This window comes from Lutra lutra, chromosome 11 (assembly GCF_902655055.1).
Source record: "Lutra lutra chromosome 11, mLutLut1.2, whole genome shotgun sequence".
Classification (NCBI taxonomy): Eukaryota; Metazoa; Chordata; class Mammalia; order Carnivora; family Mustelidae; genus Lutra; species Lutra lutra.
This window is the reverse complement of record NC_062288.1, coordinates 97,189,762-97,214,326: the sequence shown is the minus strand read 5'-3', so window position 1 is coordinate 97,214,326 and position 24,565 is coordinate 97,189,762. Positions and strand designations below refer to the sequence as shown.

Genomic DNA, 24,565 nt, shown 5'->3' with positions numbered 1-24,565 from the left:
TCTTCTATTACAGTTTGCTTCTTTATAATGTCATATCATGAGTAATTTGTCAACAAATTCAGTTATCAAATATTATCAGTGGCTACATAGTATTCTCTTATAAGCATATAGTAACTTATTTAATTAATCCCCAGGTTTGAGCATGTGGGGTGTGTACAATCTTTCATTATTATGTAAATAGTGCTCTGATGGGTGCTGTAGATTAAATCTTTGTCCACATTCTATTTTTATTTCCTTAGAATATTTCTATAAATGGAATAGCTGTGTCACAATTTAGTAATGCGCAAAAACAGCAATGCACATTTTTTTTTAAAGATTTTTATTTATTTATTTGACAGACAGAGATCCCAATAGGCAGAGAGGCAGGCAGAGAGAGAGGAGGAAGCAAGCTCCCTGCTGAGCAGAGAGCCTGATGCGGGGCTCGATTCCCAGGACCCTGGGATCATGACCTGAGCTGAAGGCAGAGGCTTTAACCCACTGAGCCACCCAGGCGCCCCAGCAATGCATATTTTAAAGATTTTTTGATCAGTACTGTCAAATCGTCCTCCAGAAAGGTTGTTCCTGTTCATATCAGAACTGGAATCTTTGACCTTGGCCCTGAAGATAGCAAAAAGACTGGGAAAGAATGCTTCTAAATGGGGAGAAGTAAGAGGATCCTGAACTAGAAGCAGAAAGAGAGCAGGCCGGCGTTGTGCCTCTGACATTCTGTGTTTCTCTCGTGCTGGAAATACCTTTAAGACAGAATGGGAACCAGGACTGATTCCTTAAAACCTGGGGTGCCTTTTGTTGACTGGATTTCAATCATTAGGATAAACCCAGCCTTGTACAGCTGTGGCAAGGGAAACAGGAGTGGGGTTTGTATCCATGTTTGGACCAGATGAATAGTGGGAATACTGGAATCAGAGAGCACCCCAAAGGGAGAGTAGTTTCAAGTGGGAAGGTGTGAGCAGAGCTGGCCACTTGGTCTGTTACTTCCTGGCCTGGATATTCCCATCAGTGCTTTCCCTCCACAAGCAAAAGGGACTGAGTGGCACTGCTGTAGTATTGGAAGCTGTTTCTTCTTCCTCTTCCCCTTCCCCTCCTTCCTCTCCTCCTCCTCCTCTTTCTTCTCCTCCTTCTTCTTTCCCTCCATCTTTCCATGTTCTTTCCTTTGCAGCTAGACAATATATTCCAGAAGGGCAGAAACCACATGATGCTCCTTTGTATAACCAACAATAGTAAATATGGGGAAAAAATACTTGCTAATTCTTCTCACTGTCAAAATAAGGTATCAGATCTTGCCACAAATGTTACTGGATGATTAAAATCTCAGGATACCTACTGACGACTCCCTCTTCTCTCTCATGCTTTTATAGATGCAGACTGGATTTTTTGGTCACGCACAGAGACCAAAGATCAGTTCTCTCCATAATTCCATCTCCCAGATCTACAATTAGATTATTATAACCTTCTCTCACATCTTTCATCTGGGACTCCACAGAATGTGGTGGTTATCACCCTAAAATTTAGCTCCCCATTCAGACTATACAGGGTTAAAAGGTGCATCTATGAGACTTGGTATTTTGTCCTGTTACACACCCACACCAGGGACAGTGCCCTGCTCCCTGCCCGACCCAGGAGGGACATGAAGGCAGGTGGGGAACACACAGTGCTGGGTAAGCATTTGCTGTCATTGGTGCTGACCCCACCAGCTCTCTCACACTCGGGGTTTGTGGGCGCTGCTTACACAAGAGCCTCTGGGCCCTTTCTTGTGTGACTTTTCTGGACTTCACTTCCTCCCTGCTATACTATAGTATTTGACCCCGACCACATAGATCAGTCCTTCTTTCTCTTAATCTCTTACCCACCGCACCCTTGGTACCTACCTGACCCCTTCTGGCCAGCCAGAGGGCAATCCTCCCTTCTCTCGACTGCTTCCTGACATCCATGCTGTCATTTGTCAGAGGAGATCATCGCACAGAAAGTTAAATTGGATATAAAACTGTGCCGTCTAGTCAGTCTTGAATCCTGATTTTTATTCCCCTCTAGCTGGGACTGAATTATCTCATTCTACTCTCCCATCCCCAGGCAGGCCTGGAGGGATCTGCACCAACCCCATACTTATCCCCGAGTTTCCAGCGAGCGCCCAGTACAGGGAAGCTCAGCACACGATCCACTCGCAAAGACTCCGCGATCTGTTTGGGTGGACAAAACAGCGTACAGGAAACGCAGAGCAACCGAAGCTGTATCCAATCACGCTCGCGTTTGGGTCCCAGATGAGGCCCCAGGAAGAAAACAAGTGTTTGCGGAATTTGGCGGCCAAGGCCCTTCATCCAAGCTTTATTGCACGTCCCCCGCGCGCCGCCCCCCCCACCCCAATCCCGCGCCTTTCTCACTGGGCATCCCCAAACCCGGCCCTCGAAATCCATCTACCAGAACCGGAGGGCGGGCGCCGGGTTCTTTCCCAGCGGTCCCCACAGGGGACCGAAGGGGTACGTTCTCCGGGTCTCCAGCACCCCCAGACGCCAGCCCGGCCGGGACCGGGCGAGGAGCCCCGCTAGGGCCACGGACACGGCGGGCGGAGGGGAGCGCCGCGAGGTGCGCGCGGAGCGCGGCAGCGGGGTCGAGGGCAGGGGCGGGGAGGCGCCGCGCGCAGCCAATCCCCGGGCCGCCCCCTCCCCGCCGCCGCCAGCCGAGCCCGGGCGGGGGAGCCAGGCGGCGGCGGCGGCGGCGGCGGCGGCGACGGATGCTGCCGCGGGGAGGGATGGAGAGGGGAGGGGGGAGCGGAGCCGAGCGGAGACAGCCGCGGCGCTGCAGAGCGGCTGGGGCGGCGGCGCGGCTCCCGGTGCTGCCCCCGGCGCCCGCCCCGCGGCGGTGAGCGCCCGGCCCCGGAGGCGCCCGAGCCATGGGCTGCATCGGCTCCCGGACCGTGGGTGGGTACCGCGGCGGGGCGGGGGGGCGGGCGGAGGCAGGCTCTGCCCGCGCCGCTCCCTGACCCCCTCCCCCACCGCCCCCCGGCGCCCCCCGGCCCCCGCCCCGGCCTGGCTCCCGCACTTTCCCCGCGCTCGGCTCTCCTCCGCGCTCTCCCCTCGCGCCTCCGGTGCCGGACGCCCTCCCGGCTGCTCCGCTCCCTCGTCTCCCTCCAGCCTCCTTCCGCCGCCCTCCCCCCGCGCCGCGGTCCCTCTCCATCATCTCTCCAGCAGCCTCCTCTCGCTACTCGCGCGTCCCCGCGCCCGCCACCTCCCGGCCCTCCGCCACGACCCTGCCTCCCCGCCCGCGCCTTTCTCCCCTTCCATTTCTGGGGCAGCCCGCTTCCAAGGACCCCCGGCCCCCGCCTCGGCCCCCGGCCCCCCGCCTCCGTCTGTCTTGGGTGTTTTGCTCCCACCTCTTTCCCTGTCTTGTTGCCTTTTCCGGCCGTTTCGGCCTCCCCCGACTCGCTTTGTTCACGTGCATCTTCCCTCCGGGGCGGGGGCGGGGTGCGCCCGGTGCCTCGGGGAGGAGAACTGGGTCCACGCCCGGAGAAAATGGGGCCGGGCTGGGCTGGAGGAAAGGGCCGGGGGCGCGGGGAGGAGGCTGGGGGATTGAGAGGGGCGGACTGGGGTGGGGGGCCCGCTCCCAGGAGGGTGGGGCAGGCCGGCCCGAGGAACGGGGACCAGCACCTGTCGGCGGGGGCTGGCGGGGCGGTGCCGCCTCTTTATTTACCTTGGACTGGGGGCGGGCACAGGCGCCTCCTAAGTCGTCTCTCCCCTCAGCCTTTGCCTTGCTCCCACCCCCTTATCCCCCGCCCCACGCACCCACTCCACGCTCACAGCTCCATGAATTAGTCCAACCCTCTCCCAAAGCCCCCAATTTTTCCCATTCCAACTCCCAATTTCTCCCGCCTACACGACCCAGTGACCTCAGGCTGAGAGAATAAATCGTATTATTATTACAAACAAACTCACTCTCCGGAAGCCTGATTTCTCTGAGACCCCGTTTATTTCCATGGATACTCCCCTCCTCCTTTCACCTCTTCCTGGGGTTCTCTTCCCCTCCCTGCCCCCCCCCCCCCCACAGCTCTGACTCAGCTCTCCCTCCTCTACAAAGGCCACCCCCCTCCTCTGCCCTCCTCATCCCTCCTCTTCTCTGCCCCCTTCCTGCTCTCTACCCCAGAGGTCAGCTATTTCCTCTTCCCTGACAGCCACAGCCCCTGGTCTGACCCATCTCATCACTCCCCTGTAGCTCCAAGGGAGAGGGGCTCACTTAGGAGGGGGCTACCTCCTTCCCACCCATTAACCACCATCCCTTTTGCACTAGCTGTGTGGATTCCTGCTGAATGCCTCCCCATGCTTAAGCAAGCCATCTGATGGTTGAGTCCCTTTCCAACTGCCCAAGGGTTCTTCCCCAACCTCTCAGGAAAGGCACCACCCTGCCCTCTTGCCGGCATCTGCCTTGGCCACAAGCTCTGGCCTCACCTGAACCATTCCCAGCCTCCTCTGCCCTCCAGCTCTCCAGTCCGCCCTCAAATCCTGTCCACCAGCCCCCTCATTATTTTTTGTCTTCTCCTTGACTTGAATGCCTATTCTTTTAGGTCCTCTTTTTAAAAGTCCCCTTCTCTTCTCCCCCTGTGCCATTTTGCTCCTCTTCCACCCATGGCTTGTCTCCCACCAGTCAGGGCAGATGATCGTATCTCAGTCTTTGCTTTCTCCCCTCTCACCATTTCTGAGTGAACACACCCAAATCCTGCCTTATCCCTGCCAAACCTCCTTTCCGCCAGAGAGATTCACCAACTCCAAGATACAAGTCACAAAGCCCACATATAGAGAAGCTTACCCCTAAAGAAGTTGTGCCCTTATTTGTGGAAACAGAATGGATGAAAGGCACCGCTCCCATATACTCCCATATAGAAACCCTCAAAGATTCCTCAGGACAGAATAAAGAATGGTTTTCCTGGTAAAACCCAACCACTGACTCCTCCATTTAAACAACAGCAAATAAGGACATAAACACTTTCTCTGACTATGCTATTCTTGGGTGAGCTCAAAGGGAATATTCTGGCTCAGCATTAGGGTTTGTCCCACCAAAAATTGGGGAAGAGTAGGGACCGGAAAGGAATGTACTTTCAGAAGGAGTGGGAGCTGAAGGGAAGGGAGGGTTCTGGGGGGGCTGCCCCTGGGCAACACTCTGCAACCCTGGAAGGACTTTTGGGGGGGGGGTCGGCAGGGGGTGTTGAAGGTGGAGCAACTAATGAGCCTCTGGCTACTTCAGGGAATGAGGTGATTGCAGTGGACTGGAAGGGCCTGAAGGATGTCGACCAGATCCACATGGACAGCACCAGCTCGCTGCACGGGAGCAGTCTCCACCGGCCGTCCACTGAGGTGAGACCCCATGCCCGGCTGCCCCCTAGCCAAAGGAGTTTTGTATTGTTTTTTACATCTTACTTATTTATTTGTGTGTGTGAGAGAGTGAGCGGGGGAGGCACAGAGGCAGAGGGAGGAAGCAGGCTCTTTGCTGAGCAGGGAGCCCAAAGTGGGACTCCATCCCAGGACCCTGGGATAAGGACTGGAGGCGAAGGCACATGCTTAACTGACTGAGCCACCCAGGCACAGCAACCGAAGGACTTTTAAAAGACCCCAGAAACCCTCATGAAGAAAGCCTCCCAGCTGCCTGATCCTTGAATTATCTTCCTAAATTCCAAGGGAACAGCCCAAATACTTCTTCAGACTGACACTTTTAAGGAACATTTCTCCTGCTTTCCTCAAAACACAGGCCAAATGTTCCACATTGAACTCCTAATCCCGTAAATTAAGCTGGGGAAAAACCTCTCTACTTCACACACTCCTGGAAGTCCCTGGAATGGGGGGTGGGATGCAGGCTACGTGCATTCCTGGGAGTGCCTGGAATCCCCACTCCATTTGCTCTCTCCTCACAGCAAAGCCGGACTGATTTCTCCTGGGATGGCATCAATGTGAGTGCAGCCAGCCCTCCCCAGGGCACCCTAGCTCCTCTCCCTTATACTCTCCCTTGATCTGCCACAGCAGGCACCGTGAACCTCACATTTCCTAAGGATTCCCCATATTTTCAAGGGCAGTTGTGGGATAAGTGTCCTTGGGACTCCTGGGCATAATGTTTCCCCATCACCTGCCCTAACTCAGACCCTTTCTCCTGGAAGCTCTGAACTCCTCTCTGCCCCTCCTCCACGTTCCCTCTCCCAGCTCTCCATGGAGGACACCACTTCCATTCTTCCAAAGCTGAAGCGAAACTCTAACGCCTATGGCATTGGGGCCCTGGCCAAGTCATCCTTCTCAGGTGAGACTCCTGACCTGGGGATACATCCAGACAGGAAAATACCTATGCGGTCCTGGTCTCAGTCTCCTTGCTCCTTGAGGCCTAAAGAAGACTCCTACCCCTGACCTATTTGCCCTTTCCATTAAGCCCTCCTGTCTAGGCTGCCCGTCATATGGAGCTCCCCCATTGGATGGAGTCCCATGGGACTTGGGTGGGGACACGGGGTGGATCTTGTATGGGTATTGTGTGCTATTCTGGAGGATGTGGAGAATGTCTGGCCCCTCAGGGATTTCTCGCAGCATGAAGGACCATGTGACGAAGCCCACAGCCATGGGGCAAGGCCGGGTGGCCCACATGATTGAGTGGCAGGGCTGGGGGAAGACACCAGCCATTCAGCCGCAACACAGCCACGAGGCGGTGCGCAGGGATACCGATGCCTACTCGGACCTCAGCGATGGCGAGAAGGAGGCACGTTTCCTAGCAGGTACTTATTCTGGGGACCCTCAAGAGACATGTTTTCAGGATGACTAGAGACTGACCTTCCAGCCCAATCCCTGATGGTAGGATTGGCTCTATCCATATGATGAACATAGTCATAATTTCCCCATCAGCTCCGATTTCAAGTCCTTTGACTGATTCGGGTAAGTGCCCTCAAACTTATTTTTATTATTATCTCAGAAATTAAAGAGAATTACATGGGACTGTGGGTCCACCTGTTCCAAATTCCTTCTTTCCTAAATGGCAGCACTATTAGTATAGATCAAAAAGGCGGGGGCCTTCAACTCTGAAAGACTTTCCTTCCACTCATGTCTCTTGAGGAAAAAGAAGAAAAGGCAGTGGGAAGTCCCTTCTAGACTTTGCCCCTCAGCACATTGCAGTAGTGGGTTCACTTACTTGACTCATTGCTTATGACAGCCCCTAGAAGATCAAGGAAGCTTGGTGAGGTGAGGGTGGTAGACAGAAGAGGTTTCGGTCCAGGACAGTGGAATCCCTGCAAGATAGGCATATGGCGTGATTACAGTAAGACAGCTGGAAGAATGATAGATCTGGAAGAGAAGGGAGGTCTCTCTGTGCTGGTGGCATGAAGGTAGAAGAACTATCAGCAGGGAGGGGGGAGACAAACGTGTATTCATAGGGGGTAGTCTAGGGCAATTGGAAATGTAAGCTTCAACCTACAGCTTTGACTAGAATGGGGACCCACAGATCTACCCAGCCTCCCTAGTCTGTCCTCCCTCCCTTCTCCCAGTTGCTGGAACTTTCCTCTTGATACCACTGTGGACCTACAAGCCCATGGTGCTTCCTTGGGGATTTTCTATTGAAATTGAGCCCCCTCATTTAATTTCCCCTGTCTTTGATGACCTAGTACTGGCTAATATTCTTAAAACCGTCCAAAGAGAAACTTCTGGAAATTCCTCATTTTAATCCCTTTAGATATCTCACCAGAAGGACCCCCCCCCCCCCAACTCTCTCAGCTTAGAATTCTTAACCTGACCTCTGGAAGTCCCACACGGTTTTGCCTTGTGTGGGGGTTAGTCTGTGCTGTCCCATATAGTAGCCAATTGAACGTGAACTTGAAATGTGTCTGAATGGAGATGTACAGTCAGTGTAAAAGACCAGCTGGATTTCAAAAACATGTATGAATAAAATAATGTGAAATACCTTGTTAATAATTTTTATATGGATGACATGTTGAAAGATAATCCAAGATATATGTTGGGCTAAATAAGACATGTTATAAAAATTAATTTCACTTGCTTCTTTTATGTTTTCTTTAATATGGCTGTGAGAAAATTTTAAATTGCACAGGTGGCTTGCATTGTATTTCTAGGACAGTGCTGCCCCCATGTCACCAAACCCTGCATGTGTGTCTAAGAGTTCCAGAGGTATCTCGTGCCAACTCTGTTTCTTCTTGCAGGTGTCATGGAACAGTTTGCTATCTCTGAGGCCACACTCATGGCCTGGTCTTCCATGGATGGCGAGGACATGAGTGTCAACTCCACCCAGGAGCCACTGGGCTGCAACTACAGTGACAACTACCAGGAGCTGATGGAGAGTCAAGGTGAGGGATGGTCATTCCGAGGTCTGAGAGGCCTCCCCGACTTCACTGGTCTCCCTCCATTCCTGTGGGCTCCCGGTTCGTCTCAGCTTTCCTTTTTTCCTCCCTACGCTGTTGCCCTCTCTATTCAGTTTTGTGGGCTGTTGCTGCCGCCTTCAGTGTTCTGTGACCCTGCTGACTTCCTTGATTCTCTTTACAGATGCCCTAGCTCAAGGCCCCATGGATGGATGGCCTCACTCCTATGTGTCCCAGGGCATGTACTGTCTGGGGTCATCGGATGCCTGGGAAGCCAGCGACCAGTCCCTCATTGCCTCTCCCGCCACGGGATCCTATCTTGGCCCTGCATTTGATGACTCCCAGCCTAGCTTGCATGAAATGGGGCCTTCCCAGCCTGCTTGCGGATACTCTGCTCAGGAGCCTCCACCTTTGCTGGGGTCAGACACGGACTGGGCTCCGGGGGTGGGGGGAGTGGACCTGGCAAGGGGCCCTGACGAGGAGGAGAAGAGGCCATTGGCCCCCGAGGAGGAAGAGGATGCAGGATGCCGGGACCTGGAGTCTCTGTCCCCACGAGAAGATCCCGAGATGTCCACTGCTCTCAGTCGGAAGGTGTCTGATGTCACATCCTCAGGTGTGCAGTCCTTCGACGAGGAGGAGGGCGAGGCTAACAACTAGCTTCCCCCCACTCCACGCCCAGCCTTCCACTCCCACCTGAGGGGCATGGCTGCAACGAAACCCTCCCTACCCCAGCGGCACAGCTGAAACCCGGGCAGAAGACCATGAGGTTACCCAGGAGTTGCCAGTCCTTGCTGGGAAAATGGAGAGCCATTTGGATTTTACCCAGGCTTATGCTGTAGAAACCACAGGTCCAGGAACTGAGGCCCAGACCACCGGATGGCCCTGAACTTTGCTTGGCAGCAGGCTTCTGGGTCTGTAATGATGTGGCTCCCATGTTGCTCCTGAGGACCAGAGCACAGAGCAGCTCGTGGTCGTCGACTGGGCCTCAGTTCTTCACCCTCTGATTCGTCTTCCAGGAGCCTTGACTGTGGCTGTGGGAATGCCTCCTTTCTGTGTCACTCCTGCTTTTCCTGACTCTCTGTTTTCTCTGACTATGGCCCCAGCTCATCCCCACTATGAGGAACAGACCTCGGGGGCTCTTGGTATGGCTCGACGACCCAAAGTTGTGTGCCCTTGGAGGGTGGAGAGTTTGTCCTCGGCGAGAAATTGGCTTCTGAGATCAGGAGTCATGGGGGAGGGGGGAGTGGCAGCTGGGATGCACAGGGCACAAATGTGATTCTCTGTACTGACAGGGCCTGCTCAGAGACCAGAAAGTCATTGATGAGACCGAGAACAAACATGGCCGCCTGTTCCAAGATCTTGATTATTCCCTTGTCTGGAAGGAGGATCCAAGGATCTGGGAAAGGGCCCAGCCGGGGCTGGCTGCCCCAGCTCTTGCTTCCGTTTTCTGCCTTCTTCTGTCTCCTGCTCTGGGAGCCCTGGCCCTGAGGGGGTGACACAGATGCAGGTGTTCTGGCCAAATGGGGAAGCATGAGGGCTGTGTCTCCTTCCATCCACCCTCTAATTCTCTGGAGCTGTTTACACTTTTCTCTTTGCCTTTTCTACATTTTTATAACTTCTTGGGGACTCAGGGTTGAGTGGGTTGGAGGGAGGAGTCCGGTGCTGTCAGGCCCCGGCCAGGGCGGGCTGTTTGCTGAGGAGCAGTGTGGGCTCTCGGGTCCTTTGCCCCTTCTTCAGCTCCTCCCAGGACTCTAAGGAGGGCCTCACAGATGTCCTCCCTCCCTCCCCAGGCCTCTTGTGGAGGAAGAGAGGAGAATCAGAGTGTTCTTCCTTCCAGGACAGGTTGCAGTGAGGCGTACGCCCCGAAAGGGCTTGTCCTCTCACTCCCTATTTCCATTGTGGTGGGGACTTCTGCGTAGCCCTTCTGTGAGAGATCCTACCAGCAGAGGTCCAGGGGGGAGAGAAGGACGCCACAGCTGTGGAGATGGCTGGCACATTGCCCCTTCCCACTGCAGGGGCACAGGGAGACTCTGGGTAGAAGAGAGAAGCTGAGAGCTTCATTGTTGCCTTCCCTCCTGCCTCGTGCCGGGCTAAGGCTCCAGCTCCAAGGCCTTGTGTCCTACCCAAACTTCGTCAGGAGTCCCACCTCTTTACCCTCTGCCAGGAAGGGGGCACTGTCACTCTCTCCCAGACCCTGGACAGAACTGCCCTCCCACCCCATGCCCCAGACTTCTATTTCTTTGGAATGAGGAGGTTGAGAGTCGGGGTGTTTCTGTGCATCTGTGACCGGACCCCACCCCGCACTGAGTTCACACTGTCATTCACATGTGCTCTTGCAATGCAGCTGAGGCCAGGATCCCATGTCCTCCAGAGGAGAGGGACAGTGGCTTTCCTGGGGTGGTCCTTGGAGGACCCGGGAGTGGGCATGGTGAGCGTGGGTAGGGGGTCACCTTATCCACAGCTGTCTCAACAGAAGACCTCTTTTGTGTTTGGTGATGGGACCTGACACAGGAGGGAGCAGGATGGCACAGAGAACAGCTCTGGGAGGTGGCCCTGCATGCCCTCGCTGGTTGCCCCTCACTGGAGACTCCTCCCCTCCTGCTGTAGGACCTCCGGGCTTTGCATGCTCACAGTTCCCTCTTCCCACTGGTCCCTGTTTCCTCGCCTCATGTCACCTGCTGTCTCAATGCACCATCTTTTCCCTCTCAGTCTCATGCCCTCTTGCCTAGGTTCTGCCCTGAAACCACGGTGGACATCCAATCCAGTGGGCTCATTCATTACAGTTTGTTCTTGCTCAGGGCCTATGGAGTTGGGAAAGGTGGACTAAAGCCGTGTTCTTTTCTCCCTCCCTCCCTCCCTTCCCAGAGGAAGCTAAATGGTCCCTGCAACAGTGGCTGAAACCTTGAGGGAATCTAGCAGACTTTACTTGTGGAGGGGGCTTGCAGACCAGAGGTCAGGTGGGGGCCTGCATTTTCCATTCTGAAGAGGGAGAAGAGCCAAGGAGCTGGCCTGGGACCCTCTTAGGACTCTTCTGGAGGGAGAAACTGCCTCTCTGGTGCTGGGGGCAGGGTGCATGGGGTTTGCTTATAGCCTATTCTGGGGGAGGGGAGGGGCATGTGCAGGAAGAGGCTATCAGGGGTGGGGTGGGGGAGGGTTGCTTTTCCTTTGGGGTTAAAGGCTGTGCAGCACGTTTTCCAACAGTCCTGGAACAGGGCTGTTTTTATATTCTTGTGAATGAAACTGCTCTTGCTAAATGATTTTCCTTTGGTGGGGGGGTGCACTTTCATTTTCGAATCACTTTATTAAAGAAAAATCCAAATCTCCCATTCCTCCCCTTCCACTGCCCCACCTCCCCCAATGCCTCCCTTCTTATCCTTGTGCTGGGGGGGGGGGCTCTTGGTGAATGAGTGTATGACCTTTTCTTTGTCCCCACCTCTACATCCCATACTCTGTCTTCCAGGTCTGGGAAATAACCATTTTTACGGCCAGTCTTAGCATGTTTTCTTAATGTGACATTCCCACCCCAGGCCCAAGAGAGATTCTATGACATATATTACAGAGAGAATTATATATAAATATATATATATAAATATCATAGATTATATACACATGGGCATGGGCTCAAATGCCCACTGCCAGCCCCCCTGCTCAGGCTGCACCCTCTCTTGGCCTGGGGGCGGGGGTGGAAGGGACATCCTGTTGGAGAGGGCTACAGGCTATGTTCAATGGCACTAAACAATGTGGTGGCACCTCTGACTATGAGTGTCTTCTTTGGGGGATGATGGAGAGTGGGCACAGGGGAGGGGAAGGAGGAGAATGTCGGAAAAGGAGTACAACTGTAGAACCAGATAAGGACCAAAAGGAAGGAGGGAGGGAAGAAAGCCTTGGGTGTGGAAGCCAGGGCTGCTAGGGGCTCAGAGCACCCAGGACCATTTCAGAGGAGAGACAGGCTAACGACAGGCACCCTATTGCTGATTTGGGGAGGATAAGTCTCTGGCTTCCCTGGCATGGGAAACATCCAAGAGGTTTGTCATCTTGACATTGAACCCCCATCTCCCCACCTCTAGAAGAGGAACACAAAGAACCAGTCTAAGAAAGGCTGGTGTCTGAGAGACACAGTGACCTGGCTGCCCTGAGCCTTGGTTCTTGGCAGGAGAAGCCACAGCGGCAGCAGCTGGAGGGCACAGCGGACCCTGGGGCAGGAGAGGTCAATGAGGACGGTGGAGAGGGGATGTAGTGGCCAGGGTGACCTGGAAACTGGAGGGTGAGGAAGCTGTCGTTGGTGTGAGATAGGATGGATTTGTGCCTGAAGGAGGCATGAGTGTTCGGCAACAAGACACTTGCTTCCTGCACAGAGCCCTTTGCTCTTGGGGGTTGGTCCTCCTTTATCCACAATGCACTGTTTACACCCTGGGATGAAGAGGGGCCAATAGGACCGGCCTTTCACTGCCTTAGTGATGGCCCCTGCCTGGTGACAGGTAGTGGGAGCCAGAATGGAGTGGGAGGCAAATTTCAGGGAGTGGAGGTCCGTAAGCCAGAGGATGGGGTAGGGGTGTGTGTGAGAGAGGGCCGTGGGTAAGTGTATTCAGGGCTGGCACTCTATGAGGCCGGGAGATGACCCTCTCCTCCGAGGCCACAGTCATTGTGGGCCTCCCCCTGCAGAGCCTGTCAGTCACAGGGGCAAAGCCAGGGCAGTGTTGGGTCAAGACACTGGGGACTGTGGGGGACTGAAGGGAGGCTGAGAGAGGCAGGGGATTTCCCACCCATGTTCCAGGAAGGCTCAGGAAGTCCCATGGAATATCAGGTCCTCCACTGGGCTTGGAACTCCCACCTATCTGGACGTGGCCTAAAGAGCTGACTGAGGCTACTCTCTCTGCCCAAATTTTAACCCTCCTCTAAAACTAAAACTATCACCTTTTAAAATTCCCAGGAGGGGTCGGGACGTTGGTGTGCTCTCTCCAGCTTCAGGACATACGCCCTCCACACGCACACTGGCCTGGGGCTCTGGACAGTCTTTAAGAGGAGGTCCTGGAGACGGTCACAGGATCAGCTCGTCCTCATCCTCCTCGTCAGTGGATCGCAGACTGGGGCCCTGCAGGATGTCAGCCAGCTCCTCCAGCCCCGGGTTCCCCACCAGCTCCAGCTCCTCCAGCTCGCCCTCTGCCTTGTCTGGAGCCACGGACAAAGGGGGCTCTGGGGAGGGGGAGGGCACGGGGGTCTCTGGGGAGGCAGGAGTCCCATCCCCTGCCCCAGAAGCCCCTGTTCCACCCTCAGGCAGGCTCCAGGCCTCTGTGGGAGGGGGCGGGCCACCAGGATTCTTCCGAATGGAAGTCGAGTTCCGGAAGCTGGCGAGGGGAGGGCGGAGCTGCACCCCAGACTTGGTGTGCCCCTCAATGGCCTTCTGCAGCTTGTGGGGAGAGGGAAAGGGGTAAAAAATTGGGAAGAGAAAGAAGATGGGACAGGGTGAGACAAACAGGCATGCGAGAAGGACACATTCATGCAAGGAGGATGAGCGGGAAAGACACGGAGGGGCACGAGAAGGGGCATGGGGGGAGATGCACCTGTGGACCTGCGAACCTCAAGCTCCTCTGGCAAGGCCCTTTCCTAGTGACCCTCAGGCATCCTTCAGCCACACCCCATCTCTTCCCTCTTTCCACGGCCCTCCCCAGAGCAAACACATGAAACCGTGACTCATGCCCAGAATCCTCATCCCAAACCCCTGGGCCATGGAAAGTCCTGGAGCATTCCTCTCTACCTGCCACTTGCTCCCTCCATCCCCTCCAATCTCTGCCTAAGAAATAGAGAGGGAAATCTGGGGGACCTCCCAGAAGTTAAACCATCCCCTCCGTACCCCCACACCCTTATCCTGTGTCCACTCTTCCTCCTGCTGCTCAAATGGGACCTGTCCCCTTTACCTCTTCCAATGCCAACACGCCCCTGAGCTTCCCCATGCTGGTCACGTAAGCAAGGTGGAGGCCAAGGAGTGAGAACAGTGTGTGGGTCTGCAGGGAAAGAGCAGCGCGTCGGCGCATGTTCACCCCAGACCTCCCCTGCCCTCGGCAGCCCTGAACGGTCAGGGGGCAAGCACTTGCCTTGTGCAGGGACGTCTGCTCTACCAGCTGGAAGGGGGACTGGTCAATGCAGCAGTAGTCAAAACAGACAGGCTGGCTCAGCTGCTCCTGCTCCCAGGCTTCAATCTGTGTGGCGGAGTAGGGCAGTCACTCAGTATCACGGAGCCCCCTTCAGCCTCAGACCGGCAGCTTGACCCCAAACAGCCCTCCCAGCCCCAGCCCAGACCCTGAAATATGCAACGAACTCTCACAAATGCTCCAGATCACTAGACCTGCTCCCTTCCTCCCAGGGGCCTCTCCTCCCTCACCAGGCCCCCCATCGCCTTCACCCTTCGGCACTTAGAGTGTGGCTCTGTCTTCTTGTCTTCCCGCCTCCCCCCCACCCTTCCCTCCAACACTTTGTCATTTCCAGCCCTTCTGCCCAGTTTTATTTTCCACCACTCCTGCAATACCCAGTGCTCAGTGAAACCAGGCATGTCTTCTCGAATCTGCATTTGCTCTTCTGGATTCCCCTTATTTCCCCATCTGCCTGCACACTGTTCTCCTGAGGATTCCAGGAGCACAGTTTTTCTGTCCCTATCGTACTTTGCTGGTCTCTCCTTTTCCGAGATGACCTGGATTGTGCTCAGGCTCTTACTGGTGTTTGTCTTCTCTTTCCCTACAGGACAGAGGTGAGGGTGTAACCCCTTAAGAGTGTTCTGTGGGGCTGCCCCCAGAATGCTGTGCAGAATCTAGCACATTTGTCTCTTACAGATCACGGCAGCTACCCGTTGGGTTTGAAGAGCTGTCCTGGATCACGTGGCACTTGGTTGGCTTGAGTAAAACCATTGTATTTTGTCTGTGACAGAAGCATGAAGGCATGAAGGCCTTAACCTCTTTTTGATTTTAGAGATACATGCTGAAATCCCCAAGATTCCAAATAAGCCAGGAGAGCTCTCACTTTCATAACTGAATTGAAAATTTCTTGAAATCTCTTTTCAGTCAGTACCCTCTGAACTCTGTACTATTTTATTTTCCTAATGTTCAAATTCGCATGTCTCAGGCGTCAGAGACAGTCTCCGAAGGCCGCCTCATAGTTCTCATGCCCAGTGTGGAGTCCATAGTGGGGTGCCCTCCATCTGTCCCTTCCTGGCGTTCTGGACTACAATCCCACCTCCTCTAAACCTCACTCTCCCTGGCTGAATGTTCACACCAGGTCCGGCTGGCCCTCACAGCACATGGATCCATGGATGGATGGATGGATGACCAGTCGGCAGGTGTGCTGTGGATACGATTTATTTGTAGGACCCTTGCCAACCTTGGTGAGGTGGGTCCTGTCCTCCTGGACCAGTTCCTGCCCTTCCCAGTGCCCATGCACCAAGCACTTCCTCTGGGCCATGCATTATTCCAGCTGCTTTACATGTCTTCACTCATTGAATTATCTCCAACAGCCTCTCATTGTCTCTGTCTTATGGATGAGGGGACGGAAGCGTGGAGTACGTAAGTAGTCTGCCCAAGATGACGCAGAGGTGGAGCCAGGCTTCCGACCTTGGCTGAAGATCCTGTTCCAGGAAGCCCCAGCTTATCTCCAAAGGGCAGGGTTTGTCTGCTTCAGGGTCTGATATGTCTCACTACTTGCAAAGGCTCAGCCCCTTTACCAGACCAGAGCTCTGTGTGTGCTCCGAACAGGGAAGCAGAAGGAAACACTTCTGGTGACATGTAACTGAGTTCTTCCCGCAGGTGTCATCGGGATATTGCCAAGGGTGCCTCCTCGATCTTGTCTGAAAACCAGTTTCAAAATATCCTGAATTTTTACTCCTATGGGATCTTATCCCTCTAGAATATCCCAGTGAGTGACAGGGGAGCTTAGATACCCAAAATCTTCTTTGGGAAAGACATAAGCTAAAAATGTATGCTTTGTTTATACCCCTCGTTGCACTTTATTTCCAGTGGTTGTTAAATAGCCTCACTGGGTCAGCTAGCCAGCTTTCCCCCTGGTGTGCTTCTTTGAAGAGTATGATTATTGGGTTAGCACTGAGCAAGGCCCTCCTCAACCATAGTTATGACCCATCTGATTCCTGCTTGGGGGCAGAAGCAAGAGCTGTTTTTTTCCTCTGTGCTCATCGATCTTTCCATTAAGCATTGATCAGAAAAGTGCGTGTTTTGAGAGGTGACAAGGGGAGAAGGGGAAGACTTCCTTCTCTCCTCTGACTCCCTCCCCCCACATCTAGTCTGGACAACCAAGGAGATGTTTATTTTAAAATAACACCTGCTATGGTTCTTTGTCATCTACATACTTTTAAAGCTGTGGCTGTTCAGCCTCCGCAGGAGGCCTGCATTCTTTTACCAAACAGAATGGCTGCTAATAGACTCTGCTGTTTCTCTGCAACCCTGGGGTCTCTTTCCATCAGGACTGCGATCGGGACCGCCCTGCTGCCTCCAAATCTTTGCTCTATGTCTGTCCCCTCCTCACAACCAAGCCCATTCAGGGCTGGGTTTTCTCTCTCATGTACTCAATAATTAACCTTTATCAGGAAACAGGTGTTTGTCCCAATGAGAAACCACTGTCCATATTGGCCCTCTGTTTTCCATTCTTTCCAGTCTCGCTTCAGGGCATTTCCTAGCTGTCCACTGTCTCGAAGCCCTGTCCAGTCCGGTATTGTAACCTCAAGCAGGCACTGACCACCTTAGTTTCCATGCTGCTCCTCCACATTGGTACGTGTAACTGCTGGCTGCCTGGGGCCATCTTACTTCAGGTGAAGCTCATCCTTCCTGCACGGCCTTTTCCTGGTCCAGAACGTCCCTAATGTCTAAAAGATCTGAGGCTCATCTTAGCACTGTTGGTCCCATCTATGCGTGGAAGCTCACAGTCTTTCTCCTCTGATCCCTCTGAGACCATCACATGTTTCCCTCGCCTCTGAGCAATGGGCCATCCCTTTCTCCATAATCACGTCTCATTCCCAGCCTCTCAGAATGCTTTCTGGTCTAGACTAGCATCTTACTGTTACAACACAATGAAGCAAGTGAGCAAAGCCTTCATCCGACAGAACGATCCACCCCAGGTGGCTGTTTCTCTTACCTCTTCAGGTGACATGTTGTCCACTAAATCCGTTGACTCCTAGAGAAGAAAGCCACAGGTCCAAGTTCTTTCCCTTTTCTCCCCATGACAGCTGTGGTTCCCCTGGCCATTAGCAACCCTCACAGGCCAGGGCCACAGATGCCTGCTTTTCTGCTCATCCTTCCTGCCCTGTGATGAAGAGTCCCTGTGCTGGGGCCTCCTCCCCCTTGACCTCCTCCCCCTTGATTTAAGGACCATGGTTCTCTCAGTCTTCAGAGGCATGGTCCTTTCCCTGTCCACCCTCCACAGCACATCTGCTCTTACCTGGGTTGTTTTCTTCTTTGTGGGGCGAGGTCTGCCCAGTAAGCAGCGCAGCAGGGACCGAAAGACAGAGGGTCTTTGACCTGAGGAGTGGCGAGCAGGTGGAAATGGAAACAAAGTCCTGTCTGTCCTGGGGGGAAAGGGCGGGGGCCACGGGCAATGGGAGGCAGCGAGGGGCCCCTGACACTTTGCCACACACAGTGTGCTCTTCCCAGATGCCTCACCTCTACAGATACCCTCTATCCTACCCTCCTGAATCAGCCCTTACTCCCACCAGTCAGGACAGTCATATGGAGATTCAGTGATTACAACTCCCTTCCCGCCTCCCTCTGCCCTCATCCCTCCTCATAGTAGCAGCCCTTGGGTGGAGGAGAGCCCAGAGAGAGCCCAGGAGGCATGAATGGGGGTGCATGCTGGGAGAAATCTTCACCTGCAGGCTCCGGTGCTTCTGGCTGCTGTTTGTGGCTGGGCAGGGGCCCATTGGACTCTTCGGAGGACAACGGGGCAGTAGGAAAGGGATGAGGAGGAGGGAGAGGAGGCAGCTATAAGGAACAGTAAAAATTCTCAGTCCTGGGGAAGAGGCTGGTGTCCTAGGAATTCTATCTACATCCATTCACCCTCACACCCGTTCAGAATTCCTATATCCCTTTTAATTCTCATTGGTACCATCATCTGCAACCTGATCTCCTTTAGTCCCTGCCCCCAGGTGCACTGGTCTCTTTGACTTTCTCAGTGACCAGCATCCCATCTCCCTCCTCCCACTTTCCCTTTGCCCCAATCCATCCTACTCCCTCAGCCCATCCCTGCATGGTCACCTCAGGCTTCCCAGAGAGGTCCTCATCTTCATCCTCATCCACAAATGCAAAGGACTCCCTCCGGCCCTCAAGGGAGATGCCTTGGTGTCCCTTGCCAGCCAGCAGAGCCTTCCCATCAAAGGGCAGCTCGGACAGCTTCCTGGCCATGTCCTGGGCTGCCCGCAGCCTCCGCTCCGGGCACAGGTGACGCTGTAGGAGGGCCTGCAGCTCTGACCGCTCCACGGAGCCCAGCAGGATCATTGAATCTGGGGGAGAGCCAAGCTCAGCCTGAGGGCCTGCACGGTTCCCTGCCCCCCCAACCTGCTCTGCAGGACTGAGCTGGGGACAGAAGCCAAGCACCCCGGCTTCTTTTTCCAGCTCTTCCCCTCTCTTCCTCAAGATTCACTGCATACATCTTTCAGGATTGACCTCATTCAATCCCTTTTATTTCACTCATTTAGCACTTAGAGACCCAATTGATAGTATGCTAATTGGTGTTAATTTATACTTATTTTGATGCAAGCCCTTCCTTATACAGCTGTTTGTAAATAGGTGAACTTGGTACTAAAATGGCTAATCAGTCGTATCTCGAGAGAAAGAAAGAAAGACAGACAGACAGACTTCAAAATCCATTTATATAGACTGAGATGTAAATATACTTTGAAAGAAGTCTACAAGGATATCTGAGGTTTAATCACTTAAAGACTGTGGGTCCTTCTAGGATATAAACAAAATGTCTCCTTTTCCTGGGAAGATCTTTCATATACGGAAATTCTGCTATGAGCATTTTCGTTGTTTTAAGCCCATAAAATTACAACAGTGTTACTAAGATAAATCTTACCATTAGGTCTTAGTCACTATTATGAAAACCCTCTACCTCCTTGGCTGTACCCCTGCTCCAGTGAAAAGCCACTGCTTTAGAGACCACTTACAAAGTATTTGGGATTTGGGAAAAATATTAAAATGAATCTAACTTGAACAACATGGACATTCTGATTATCTGAAATGAGGAACTAACAAACTTAATGGCTCCAAATGGCCCTACATAATTCTTCTTAATTACATGAATTCAAACATTAGGCAGTGTTTACTTAATATCTAGTAAATACCTAGAAGGAGGCAGTCTGAAGGAGATAGAAGTTATAGTCTCTGCCTTCAAAGAATTCTCAGCCTAGTGAGACATAGATATAAACTCCAATAAGCAATAATACAGGGGCGCCTGGGTGGCTCAGTCGGTTAAGCGTCTGCCTTTGGCTCAGGTCATGATCCCGGGTTCCTGGGATTAAGCCCCACGAAGGGCTCCCTGCTCAGTGGGGAGGCCTGCTTCTCCCTCTCCCTCTGCCTACTGTTCCCCCTGCTTGTGCTCTGTCAAATAAATGAAAAAAAAAAAAAAAAAAACCTTAAAAAAATCATAATGCAGAGCAGGCTTAAATGCCAAAGGTGGGCGAAAAGGGCGGTGAAGGAAGCGGCATGAAAGAGCTGCTTTAAGGCCGTTCCACAAACAAACAAACAAGCAAATGAGTAGTTTTAAGAAGGGGTGCCTGGGGGTGCAGTTGGCTAAGGGTCCAACTCTTGGTTTCAGTCTGGTTTGTGATCTCAGTGTCATGAGATCAAGACCCGTGTTGGGCTCCGGGCTCAGCATAGAATCTGCTTGGATTTCTCTCTCTTCTTTTCCCTCTGCCCCTCCCTCTCTCTCTCTCTCTCTCTCTGTTTCTCTCTTTCTTTAAGAATAATAAATAGGGGCGCCTGGGTGGCTCAGTGGGTTAAAGCCTCTGCCTTCGGCTCAGGTCATGGTCTCAGGGTCCTGGGATCGAGCCCCGCATCGGGTTCTCTCTGCTCGGCAAGGAGCCTGCTTCCCCCGCCCTCTCTCTGCCTGCCTCTCTACTTGTGATCTCTCTCTGTCAAATAAATAAATAAAATTTTAAAAAAAAGGAATAATAAATAAATTATTTTAAAAAAATTAGAAAGGAGTAAAACCACTCACTCTTTCATATGGAACAGTTTCATTTGCCCCTCAAGTTGGGCATTGAAGAACAGCTACCATTCAACTCAGTAGCAAAGAGAACCACATAAGGGGCTAAGGGTTTTACAGCAGAGCCTTGCTATTCATGAATGCCCTGTTTGCGAATTTGCCTCCTGGCTAAAGTACAGGTATTTGTAAACCCCAAACTAGGGCTCAAGATGCCGCCACCATCATTCACAGACCTGCACAGCACAGCAGTGGGGCCTCCCCCCACACATGTTCCCAGCTGAGGTTAGAAAAGTAACATTCTGCTGCTTCTCTTAGCCCTCATATTATAAGCAAGCATTCTTTTCATTGTCCATTTAATGTCACATTTTCACACTTTTGTTGGTTTTGTGTTAGTGATTCTGCTGTTTGACATCCTTCCCACCCCTCCCCCCTACCACCCAAACAAGAAGGCTGTGATGTGCCTTATGGAGAAAATATACCTGTTAGGTAAGCTTTGTTCAGGCATGAGGTGTAGCCCTGTTGGCCATGAATTCTAGTTAATGAATCGACAGTATATACTAAATATGGTGTCTTTAAAGAGAGACACACATAAAATAAATGTATGCATTCATCGGTTGAAGCAAATGAGACTAGAGGAACCTAACCCTGTATTTTTTCCAGGTCAGTGTTTCAGTATAGTAACCCTAGTTCAGTGTTCAGTGACTTTAAAGGACATAGCTATAGTGACTAAAGAGCATCGGCTGTAGTTCTCTAATTGAATTTTTTTTTTTTAAGATTCATTTATTTTAGAGAGAGCGAGAAGGGGGGGAGGGGTAGAGGGAGAGAAAGAATCCCAAGCAGACACCCCACTGAGCATGGAGCCCAGTTCAGGCTTGATTTCACGACCCAGAGATTATGACCCAGAAAGTGCAACCCCAGCCGAAATCAAGAGTCGGGTGCTCAACTCACTGAGCCACCTGGTGCCCCTCTCTGACTGCATTTTTAACTATCTTCTTTTGCTTGTGTTCTGGCAGTATTTTTCCTTCTTGAAGATGATCGTGTTCACTAGGAACACAAGCTGGGTATCCTGTGGCAGACTGGGTGATCCCTAAAGATAAACCTGCACTACAGTGCCTCCTCCAGCTCTGTGGAGCCCTGGTTCAGGTCACTAGCTCAGGAATCTGCTTCCTTTCTTCCCACTCACCTTTTGAATCAACCAGTGGTAAAGTCTTGACTGTGGTGGTCTGGAGCAGGGTTTGCAATTCCCCGTAAGTGCAAGTGGCTGAAACAAACTTCACATCACGTACCATGATGTCCTCAACAAAGATGGTGAATTTACTATGGGGGGAGAAGGCATGGGGCGTTAGCCCCCCCATAAACTTGTTCCTTTGCTGTCCCTTCCATTCCTCGCATGAGGTTTACCATGCATCATGTCACTCATAATACTCATTAAGTACATGGGAACATAAAAATAAGTAAAAAGCAGTATTCCCAAATGTTGATCCTAATATCAGTAGCTCCCACCTCCACCCCATCAAGCCTGAACTAATTCCAGCTGGTGCCCTGACCTGAGCTGGTTCCAACCAAGGTCAGGCAAGTAGGGTAGCTTCTTGACCTGGATGATGCTGTCATAGAGGGAGGGCTGAAGGCTCTGAGCCACCATGTTGGCCAAGATGACAGCCACCATCATGGGTAAGATGTGGGCAATCTGACCCGTTAATTCGAAGCAAATCACAGCTGTGGAGACTGTGTGGGATACTGCACCGGTCAGCGCGGCTGCCCCTAGAATGACACAGGAATGTACCAGTGGGTTAGGGCTGCCACGTGCAGGATGTGATCCTGGTCAGTGCCAACACTCCTGACACAACCATCTGTCAAGAGTAGGAGCTAGAAAACTGTCAGCAAATCATTTTGATCTCATTCTGTGTCCTTTGGCAATTTATAAAATCATTGTGTGTGTCAAATTTTCATTTGTAAGATGAAGATAGTGATGTCCTATCTTTTTCCTGTCCTTGCTTTTGAAAGTTTGGATCATTTTTTTAAAAAAATATTCTCTATATCCAACATGAGGCTCAAACTCACAACCCTTAGATCAAAAATCACATATTCTACTGACTGAACCAGGTAGGTACCCCAAAAGTTTGGATCATCCTTAATTGAGGATTCTAAAACCCAGTGACAGCATTTTCTACTGGACCTTGGGTTTTGATGTCAACAATATATGAGTGAAGGGAGTCAAAACTCAGGACTCATGGTGTGGACTTGGAGTAATAACACCTGTGTCAGATTCTGATTCTATAGTTTCTCAACTGTGTGTGTAGAACTCGATCCTTTTGGAATCCCATACTATCATCTCTAAGGTAAAAAAGGTCATTGAATAAGTTGTAAGGCCCTTGCAGATCTAAAACGTTACGATTCTATGAACTCTTTGAAAACAGAATCTTATTTTTCATTGTTTTCCCATCAACAGAAATAGTCACTAGAAGGTATACGTGAGAAGAGAACAGGAAAAAGACAGAAACGACAGGGGCGTAATTGAGAGAGCACGTGACTCTCGATCTCAGGGTTGTGAGTTCAGGTCCCTAGTTGGGTGTAGAGCTTACTTTAAAAAAAAAATAAGAAAAGTCACAAAAGGGAAATACTGGGAGGACTAATTCTGCAAGATGGTACAAATAACATACTTCAGAACATAAACTGTCACAAGAGATATGTATTCCAGGAAATGTCCACCAGGGAAGATGGGTGACACCTGAGAGTCATGAAGATGGGGAATAAGAGCAGAGGACTCTTATGGATGAAAGAGGCTTTTCGTAAAGGTCTGTGATGGGGGGTAAGGACACCATATGCACTGGAAAGCTGCCTAATGCTTCTATATTTAAGGGCGGCACGGCCGTAGGTGTTATGGGGTTTTGATGGGGAAGAGCAGGGGCGGGGAGGCATAATAATTTTGAGGATTATACAGGCCACTGTGTTTGTTAGACAGGGTTTCGATTGTATGGGATTGTGGATTTAATGTGAAAAAGATTATCACAGATTCTCAGAATGTTAGGGCTGTAAGGTATCTCAGAAGTCATTTTATAATAAAGAAACTCTGGTGCAGAAAGGTAGGTAACTCGCTCCACTGTCATCCAGGTGACAAGTGACAGGGATGAGTAGAGACCATGTTTCTTTGCTCTTAGTCAGGTACTTTAAAGTCCTGTCAGTATTAGCCCATCTGCAGTTTGGGAGTATCCAAGCCAGTCACCTGCACTGTGGTTTCTATAATTCTTTGGAAGGAAGGAAAAAACCCTTACCAAACATTCAGACACAATCCTAGGTGCTTTCATTCTTATTATCTCATTTAATTCCCATAATCCCTTTTCTACACAAAGAAACTAAGCTTCAAAAACGTTCAGTAAGAGCTAATGAGAGTCAAAGCCAAGGGTTGATTATTTGAATGAAAGTTGAATCAAATAGCATAAAATTAAAACCACATTATGCAGTTTGTCTGGAATAAAGATGTCATGGGAGAGTTTGCGGGTGGCTATTAGGGGTTACCAGAGGGTGCAATGTGTCTCACCAATTACTGCATAGCCCCCGGGTAGGATCTTGTAGATGATATCATCAAATAAGATACCATCAGGGAATAGCATAGCCATGATCTCTCCTACCAGCCTTCCGAATGCAGCTCCTAGAGGAAAGACAAGAGGAAGGAAGGTGTTGAAAGATCCAAGTTCCTTATCCTCTATATTTCAGAGCCAGTCCCTTCTTGGGCATTAAGAACAAATACAAGCCCCTGGCATTCCAGGCCTTTCCTTAATTTCCCAGTACCCTAGATTGCAGCTGTCAGCAAGATCCCAGGTTTCCCATCAGAACTTACCTAGTACGAACACAGGCATGAAGCCTCCACAGGGTATGGGCATAGTGGTGGCCACGATGGACATCCAGAACTGGGGTAAAAAGAGGCATCAGGACACCCTCTCAACTCTGCCCAACACACACACACACACACACACACACACCCCTATTCCACTTCCTCCCCACTTCCAACCCTTCCTCTTGCCTCAAGAGTCACAGAAACCCTGGGGTAGCTAA

The 24,565-nt window shown here is 51.8% G+C and overlaps 3 protein-coding genes across 10 annotated transcripts in view; 1 reads left to right on the top strand and 2 right to left on the bottom strand.

Annotated features, from left to right (window-relative positions):
• Positions 1-1,924: 1,924 nt before the first annotated feature.
• Positions 1,925-2,971, bottom strand: LOC125080610 (translation initiation factor IF-2-like). The gene is made up of 2 exons (XM_047694524.1): positions 2,413-2,971; positions 1,925-2,174 (listed from the first exon to the last, which is right to left on the bottom strand). The coding sequence occupies exons 1-2, from the start codon at positions 2,893-2,895 to the stop codon at positions 2,040-2,042; spliced, it is 618 nt and encodes a 205-aa protein (XP_047550480.1). The 5' UTR covers positions 2,896-2,971; the 3' UTR covers positions 1,925-2,039.
• On the top strand, positions 2,737-9,670 carry FAM131B (family with sequence similarity 131 member B). Of its 2 annotated transcripts, XM_047694522.1 has the most exons (7): positions 2,737-2,912; positions 5,227-5,336; positions 5,891-5,926; positions 6,174-6,267; positions 6,533-6,730; positions 8,162-8,305; positions 8,502-9,670. In XM_047694522.1, exons 1-7 carry the CDS (start codon positions 2,885-2,887, stop codon positions 8,972-8,974), a joined length of 1,083 nt encoding a protein of 360 aa, XP_047550478.1. In that variant the 5' UTR covers positions 2,737-2,884; the 3' UTR covers positions 8,975-9,670. The 2 variants fall into 2 exon arrangements, with proteins under 2 accessions (XP_047550478.1, XP_047550479.1); XM_047694523.1 differs by lacking the exon at positions 5,891-5,926.
• CLCN1 (chloride voltage-gated channel 1) overlaps positions 6,726-24,565 on the bottom strand; it is a 36,195-nt gene continuing 18,355 nt past the window's right edge. For 3 of the 7 annotated variants that reach the window (XM_047694513.1, XM_047694515.1, XM_047694516.1), the window contains 11 exons: positions 24,351-24,420; positions 24,051-24,161; positions 22,060-22,273; positions 21,696-21,829; positions 18,562-18,806; positions 18,177-18,288; positions 17,750-17,829; positions 17,447-17,485; positions 14,410-14,514; positions 14,233-14,319; positions 11,584-13,724 (listed from right to left, as the gene is read on the bottom strand). In XM_047694513.1, the coding sequence (XP_047550469.1) occupies positions 13,356-13,724; positions 14,233-14,319; positions 14,410-14,514; positions 17,447-17,485; positions 17,750-17,829; positions 18,177-18,288; positions 18,562-18,806; positions 21,696-21,829; positions 22,060-22,273; positions 24,051-24,161; positions 24,351-24,420 (1,566 nt within the window). In that variant the 3' untranslated portion in view covers positions 11,584-13,355. The other 4 variants (XR_007121426.1, XM_047694514.1, XM_047694512.1 and 1 more) reach the window with 4 other exon arrangements.